We start from the raw sequence: 8,362 nt of genomic DNA on the forward strand, positions 1-8,362 counted from the left end.
ACTTTTTTAACGTGTTTGGCAGAGCCGGTAATATGTCTTTAAAACGTGTCCATAAATCTATGTCATATCTAGAATTTAGCACCAAAAATCAGGGAATTGTAGGTAATGACACATTAATTAACGGGACTTTTGACAGGTTTTTAGCGATTATAGTTTTCATACTTCAATAACTTTATATTTTCATCCGTCTCCACTGGATGACATAACTCGGACGGTGGCTGAGTTGCGCGTCATCCGTGCGTTTTACGCCAAAACATACGGTGCTCCAGTAACACGACGTAAAATCACCGTTGTGTTTATGACGGTCCGTTTCCGGGTCCCGTCGGGGACCCCGGCACTCCCGGTCCCCGCCGGTCCCGCGGATCCGCCTCACGGAGCCGGTGCTTCCGCTTCGCGCCGCCGCTACAGCCTCGTAAAAAGCTTGCTTGCGCTTTGATTGACAGCCGCCTCCCTCCAACCCCCACCCCCCCTCGCCAGTCACGTGACCGCCCGGACTCGTCCAATAGCCGTGCGCCCTCCCCGCCCTCTCTCGCACCGGGGGCTGTTTGCGTCAAGGCTGCAGCGGAGATGTTAAACCGGGGATCCGGCCCGGTTACCGGCAGTCTCTTCCCACCCACCGCTGACACCTGGACGCGCGGCGTGCCATGCCGGCGCCTGTCTAAAAGCGTGTGCGTGCATGTGCCTGTCCGTGTGTGTGAGTGTGTGTGTGCGTGCGTGTGTGTCAGTGTGTGTGCGTGTACGCGCGCCGGGGAGGCCCTCGATCGGAAACTAATCGAATGCGCGCCGGTCCGATTCCTGCTCGACCGATGTAGCTGCGTGACGCGCCCGAACCGGAGCAGAGTCTGACCGCGGAGAGGAGCGCCTATGACCGCCTCGCTGGTCATCAACCCACGCTGGCCAGCGGACACGGTGATGTTCGTGTACGACAACAACCTGGACGAGCTCAACAAGAACATGGAGGGGCTGGTGGGCGGCGGGAACTTCGCCACGGCGGCGGCGGCGAGCCAGTGCCGCAACATCATGGCGCACTCGGCGGCGGCTGCGGCGGCCCTGGGCGGACACCCGCCCGGCCTCATGCACTCCTCCGCCGGCTATTCCGCCGTGGACGTGTCGCCCTCCGGCTCCGGCGAGACCGCCGTGTCCTCGGCCAAGCAGTGCGCAGCGGCCGCCGCCGCCGCCGGGCCGTGCTCCGCGGCCGCCGTCCCGCACCAGAGCTCGTCGGCCGCCACCGCCTTACCGTACGGCTACTTCGGTAACGGGTACTACCCGTGCAGGATGGGCCGCGGCGCGCTCAAGTCGTGCACGCAGGCGGCCGGTGCCGCGCTCGGCTCGCAGTACATGGACACCACGGTGAGCTCCGACGACTACTCCAACCACCGCGCCAAGGAGTTCGCCTTCTACCACGGCTACCCGAGCCCCTACCAGTCCATGGCCAGCTACCTGGACGTGTCCGTGGTGCAGACGCTCGGTGCCGGCGAGCCGCGCCACGACACCCTGCTGCCTGTGGACGGCTACCAGCCCTGGGCGCTCACCAACGGCTGGGGCGGCCAGATGTACTGCTCCAAGGACCAGGGGCAGCCGGGACACCTCTGGAAGTCCGCGCTCGCCGGTGAGACTATTTTGAATCTACTCTTTCAATCTCTCCCTTAGTTCACCCCACTTTTTTTAGTTTGTGGTGTTGAGGGTTGTAGGGGGGTCACGTCCTATAATCCGGCCGTTCGATCCACGGGATTAACACAAACCGAGATGCCCCTATCGATCAGTCCTAGTAGATAAATAATGGCGGACGTGCGCCTCCGTAAAAAATAAAACAAAATAAAATAGGAAAATAGAATAGAATAAAAATAAAATAAAAAAATAAAATAAAATAAAGTGAATCAATTATTTTGAGAGAATTCCGGAGTATCAGCAGATTCTCTTCAATCAGAGGGTAAATTTGTGATAATCTTAGCATTGTCTGTGAACACGTGACCAGTCAGTAGTTGAGGGTCCGGTCTGCACGACAGACGAACACACACCGGGTGTGTAAACGCCGGGGTCGCTTTGTTACTTCTCTAACAAACGTCCCCCTTCGGACGACCAGCGCGGTTACTTATATGTCATTTTTACTTAGACGTTAAAATGACTTATAGCCTCTTTTCACTTACAGCCAAAAGGATGCAACATGTGTAGATGAAATGTACTGTAATTAAATAAGCATCTAATACATACAATTTATATAGATGATAAATTATGCATTTAAACTAAGCACACATTATCGAATTTATATAATTATTAATGAATTTGCTTCGCATAACCTAATTTGGCTTTTTCTTACCAATTGAGTGTTTTCTCCTACCCATAAACAGTTTTAAAATAGTGTCAAAGTGTTTATTGTCATATGTACAGTTTGGAAACTTGTTACGCTGTACAATGAAATTCTTATTTTGCTGTCAACAGTTAAACCAGATATAGCAAAAAAAGTTTATGATTGAGCACTTTCCCCCATCTGATAAAGTATTGATTTAAATTTGCACTCATATTCCATTTTCCAAGGGATTATCAATACATGATCCACACCCGAGTGTAAGTAATAGAAATTTCAGTTCATTATTAAGTACTTTCCCAACTAATAAAGTATCGCTATAAATTAGTGTTCGTATTATATTCACATGGATTTTAATTATGTAAACCGGTGCCACCATGTAGCTAATGTATCTTCTTGTTAATTTAGCGCCTTCTCTTCTAATAAAGTCTTGCTTTGAGTAAATGGTCAGATTATATTCCACTGGATTAGAATGACGCCAACCGGCGCCCAGATGTAATCGATTTAATCTTTGTTAATAAAGTAGTACTTTCCCAACTAATAAAGTATTGATTTAAATCAGCATCCACATTATATTCCACGGGATTATAATGGCGCCACCCGATGCCTGGATGTAATCGGTTTATTTTTTGTTAATAATGTAGCACTTTCCCAACTAATAAAGTATTGATTCAAACTAGCACTCAGATTATATTCCATTAGATTAGAATGGCGCCAACCGGAGCCCAGATGTAATTGATTTAATTTTTGTTAATAATGTAGCACTTTCCTAATAAACTATTGATTTATATTAGCACTCGGATTATATTCCGATGGATTATGATGACGTAATCCGGTATCCGACTGTAATTAATTCAGTTTGTGTTAATAATGTAGCACTTTCCCGACTAATAAAGTATTGATTTAAATTAGCACTCGGATTATATTACAGTGGATTATAATGACGTAATCCAGTACCTGGATATAATTTATTACATTTTCGTTAATAGTGTAGCACTTTCCTAACTAATACAGTACTGTTTTAATTAGCACTCGGATTATATTCCAATGGATTGTAATGATGTAATCCGGTACCCGGATGCAACTATTTTAGCTTTTTCTTGCTAAATTAGCGCTTTCCCTCTACGACTAGAGTATTGCTTCAAATGAGCTCTCAGATTAAATTGTAAGGGATTAAAATTACACCCCCCCCCCCCTCCTCTGACGCAGACGTGGTGGCGCACCAGCACGACGGTTCGCCGTTCCGCCGCGGCCGGAAGAAGCGCATCCCGTACACCAAGGTGCAGCTGAAGGAGCTGGAGAAGGAGTACGCCGCCAACAAGTTCATCACCAAGGACAAGAGGAGGAAGATTTCGGCCGCCACCAACCTGTCGGAGAGGCAGATCACCATCTGGTTCCAGAACCGTAGGGTGAAGGAGAAGAAGTTCGTGGCCAAGGTGAAGAACAGCGCACCGTAGGCGACAGCCGCCACTCCAAAAAGAAAAACAAAAAACAAAAAAAAGAAAAATAAATAGAAGAAGCCAAATAATAATAATAATAATAATTATCCCATCGATGAGAAATCAAACGGACTCGATTCAGATTACGCGATTAAAAAAATAAAACAACCAAATAATCAATCAATCTCAAATGCCGTTAATGAAGCGGCTTCCTGTAAATAGCGCTACTTCCTGTTTGCTTCCTGTCTCCTCTTCTCACGCGCGTCCGCGGTGTTCGTGGCCGTGGACGCGCTCGTATAACAAACCTTATAAACCCGTAATCCTAGTATCGATCACCTCCCCCTCCCCCCTTTTTTTTAATCCATCTGAAGTTTTCCATGAACTCTTCTTTATTTTCCACGCGTTACCGGATCACGCAGAAGCTTGATGTTCCACATGTCGGACGGTATTTACCGGAGGGACGGACACTTTCACCCCACGTCCATTCCAAGTGTTCATGAGACTGTGGATTCATATTTGGATCAAGACTCACCCCCTGGGGTATCGCAATAATCCCACAGAGTTAAGCATGTGTCAACCAAAAAGTAAAAAAAAGTTCCTTGTAGTCGGTCATTATTAATACCGGGAAGAAAAAAAACGTGACGCGCGTCACAGCATGACCAATAAAATCTGTTCCAACAGAAACACCCACCTGATCTGTGTCTACATCCGCTGCCTGTGTGCCGACACAACACACACACGCACACACACACCTGATCTATGTCTAATTCCGCTCCCTGGGGGCCTCTTCGGTTATATAATCCCTGTCTCGGAATTGGGATTAAAATCCCGCGATGCAAAGGTGTTATCTGTACTCTCACACGCGGAGGGATTTCATCTTCATCAATTAATCACAAGATTAACCTTCATCTGCAACTTGTAGTTTCAACTGGAATTTTTTACTCTTTTTTATTATTGTTATTATCATTATTTGTATTACATTTTTTAAATTTAATCTAATTCTTGATTTTTTTCTTAAGATTTGAGTGCATTTGGAATTTAGCGGCTGAAGTTTAAAATAAGTTTTAAATGCCTCCTTTCGGTTATATGTGAACATCTAAGAGCAGGGAGGAGTGTGTGCATGTGTGTGTGTGTGTGTGTATGTGTGTGTGTGTGTGTGCGCGCAGAAGGAGGGGAGGAAGAAATACACTGGCCCCTGACCTTACTAGTCATGTGACCAACTCGGCGGAACGGCCTTTCTTTCCTACAAACATCTTTACAAGAGCAGAGGAGAGAGTGTGCGGGCACGCACACACACACACACACACACACACACACACACACACACACACACACACAGTGGCAGTTTAATTGTGGGAGGGGGCTTCAGGGGAGCCAGGAGAGCCTATATCATCTTGGACTGTTGTCTTTTTCTCATCGTCATACATTCCCGCTCCTCTCCTCTGCTGCTTCCAATCCGGATCCTGCCCGAAATTACAATCCCCGCGCTCAGGTGTTTGATGGAACTCTGTCTTATCCGGCTCACCTCACTTTCACATCTGAAGCTGGGGGTCGTTCTGTTGTTTGCTACTGTCACGTGTTCATCACTGGTCAATTGACCGCCTTCTGGAGAAAACACGTTTTTAAAAGGATGAATTCACGGAGCTGAAATTATCACTGAAGTTGCTTCGGAGTTGAATCCCATAATCCCGCCTAACCCTCATATTATGTTAAGGGTCAATTTGACCCATTTCACCCATTTCACCCATTGACCCAAAGGGTCAAATTGACCCTTAACATAATATGAGGGTTAATTAATTTAGGAGCAAATGCAAAAAAGTATCTCAGCTTTAAGGAATCTTTATCTCTGAGGACAAAATCATCCTTTCTTCGTCTTGTTATCTCAGTTTAAACCGTTTTTTGAGCACGTTCAACAACAGGAATGACGTCCTGATGATCTCCTGGGAAAGAACCAGCAGAACCAGCGTTAAAGAACCCAACAGATGGAGGCCAGAAGAGCGGTTGCGGTTCCACGTTCCGGACCCCCCCGATGCAGAAGATCTCGGAAGACGTTGCGCTCGTTTCGGAGAAGTGGTCGACCAACGGGAACGCGCCAAAGCAGGCGATGACAGCATCAGCGGTCATTCTGAAGAACAATTGGGATAGATTACATAGTGAATTAAGACACGCTAAAATAAACTCGTAGGGTTTAGAAAGTAGATTTCAAGAAATTCAAGAGAAATTAAGCAGGAAGGAATAAACGATGAATGTCTGGGACGCTCGGCTCTAGGAACGGTCACACTCCGCTAAACGGATGTCGAAGGTCACGACGCCGATAGCCATCGGGATAAATCCGACCGTGTCTCGAAGGCAGTTAGAGCGAGGGATCGCTCCGCTCTGTCGCCCCTCTCCGAGCCAGAGTTTGAGATTTTCTTTTCGAAGCTGTTTTTTTTTTCCTCCACGCTGGAGGGAGCGGTCAGGAGGAGGGAGGCCCGGCTTGACCTGCTGAAATTGTAAAAAAAAAAAGGAGAAAAAAAAAGAAGCGAGGAGATGCAGAGCGTTTGCATTCCTGCCTGCAGACGGACGAACTTCCTGGACAGAGGAGGCGCCTTGTTTACTCACAAACAGCGGCTTCTGGCTCGGTTTGAATTCAAAGAAGGAGGAACATCTTTATCCATGCCCCTTTTCAAATTTATTCCCAATAAAATAACGTGGGAGCTGTAGGACTCTTGGCCCCCTTTCTCCATTTTTGCATCATGTGATACATTTGACCTCAGCTAGAAATATCCCGCTACGATCTGGAGGCCATTTTGAAAGTAAATGTTTGGAATTATTCGTGCGGGAGAGAAAAATGAACCAAAAAACCATCATGGCAGACGGTCCTCTGGTGAGAATTCGAATCAAGCACTTTGTGGACACGACCGCCATCCCCCTGGATTCACGTGCTTCTCAATAACCTGCATGTTCAGGTAATAACCATGTTATTGCATCCTCTCAGGGTTATGCTTCCTCATTCAGTTCCTGCCTCCTCGAGGTTCGGGGTGAAAGCAGAACGGCCGTCCTCCCAGTGTCGCCGGGAGCTCGACCTCGCTTCCTGTTTGCGGGCAGAAGGACCGGTACCCTGATTGGCCGAGGGGCGGCGAAGGTATCTGGACGGGCGAGGAGCACAGAGGGCGCGGTGGGCCAAGGAAGGATAGGAGTACGGGAGATGTTTTTTTTTAAATTTTTTTGTTTGAGGAGAAAAACTCATCCCTAAGAGGAAATGAGTAATCTAAAAGTAGAGAAAACAATTAAATACTGAAGCAAATGTAGGCAATAGAGACAGTTTAAAGAATCTTCATTTATGCAGTCCTGGCATCAAAAGAAGCAAAGTAAATATATCTGAAAAATTGAATTTTGAAATGAATCAAGACAAATAAAAAAAATTAGATGATGATATGTGTAAATAGTGATAAAAATGATAATAATAGCAATAATTATAATATGGCAACAACAATTGGATGATAATATTAATGATAATAACAAAATAAAAATATTATAATTGCATGACTACAAACAGAATAATTAATCTCCCGCCTGTGGGGGACAATCATTGTCGGCAGGAAATGACCCAATAAATTCAGGTTTAACCTCTGATGCCCCTTGAGCTCATCCACCAGTTAATATCATTAAAAGAAAATATATGAACGAACAAATAAACAAAAACAGCAGCGGGCCAAAGAAAGGCCTGTACTTTCTGGAGCTGCAGGGGTCTGACCTCATCTGCGGTGCTTCTTGAGTTCCCCTCACAGAACCGAGGATGGAAAAAATGGTCCGACAGACTGGAGGCTATTAAAACAGAGTCTGCTGGAAGGGACCGAAGTGAAAACCCCCGCCTGGGTGAAACTCAATGTACATTGAAGCTGTGGTGGACGTGCACGGCACAGGAGAAGATATTGGATTCGCTTAATGACATTTAATAAGATTCTGTCAATCCCCCTCTTTGACTTGCAACACAACGGCACTCACAGGTTTGTAAATGTATTTCAATTATATGGTTATGTAGCAGAGTCCAAACTGTCGGTTTTATGTTTGGGTTCGCTGATTGGTCGTCCGGGGCATGCCCACAACACCTGAGGAAACCTACCTGTTGAGGCTCACGAGAGACCATCTCACATTCACACCTTTAAATACTGGCTTTATTTGCCGTCCTCTTTTTTCTGCACATCGTGACTCAAAGCTGGGATTTCAGTGTGGAATCGGGTAAAAACCCTGGTCTGGATCTGATGTTCCACAGTGATCTATAGGATCTTCTGAAGAAAAACTTTTCTCCCAATGAATAAATCCACGTGCAATGATTCTTCTGGAACCACAAGAACTCACATCTCATGCAAATTCTATTCTATTCTATTCTATTCTATTCTATTCTATTCTATTCTATTCTATTCCATAGACGAACCATAGTTTATGAGACGGAGAAAAAAATGCCTTTGACAGACACACACACACAAATAGGTGTGTGCACGCAGAAATACAAACCCACATGCACACACGCACACACACATATGCGCATGCGCACACACACATACACACACACACACACACACACACAGACACACACACACACACACACAGCTCCCCAGAGTATGCTTGAGACCAG

At 46.1% G+C, this 8,362-nt stretch overlaps 1 protein-coding gene across 1 annotated transcript; it reads left to right on the forward strand.

Annotated features, from left to right (window-relative positions):
• Positions 1 to 555: 555 nt before the first annotated feature.
• hoxb13a (homeobox B13a) lies at positions 556 to 4,417 on the forward strand. The gene is made up of 2 exons (XM_086170486.1): positions 556 to 1,609; positions 3,515 to 4,417. The coding sequence occupies exons 1-2, from the start codon at positions 865 to 867 to the stop codon at positions 3,760 to 3,762; spliced, it is 993 nt and encodes a 330-aa protein (XP_086026612.1). The 5' UTR covers positions 556 to 864; the 3' UTR covers positions 3,763 to 4,417.
• The last annotated feature ends 3,945 nt before the right edge of the window (positions 4,418 to 8,362 follow it).

Source organism: Fistularia commersonii, chromosome 23, assembly GCF_037954325.1.
Source record: "Fistularia commersonii isolate RoL2024-O1a breed Wild chromosome 23, RoL_Fcom_v1.0, whole genome shotgun sequence".
NCBI classification, from domain to species: Eukaryota; Metazoa; Chordata; class Actinopteri; order Syngnathiformes; family Fistulariidae; genus Fistularia; species Fistularia commersonii.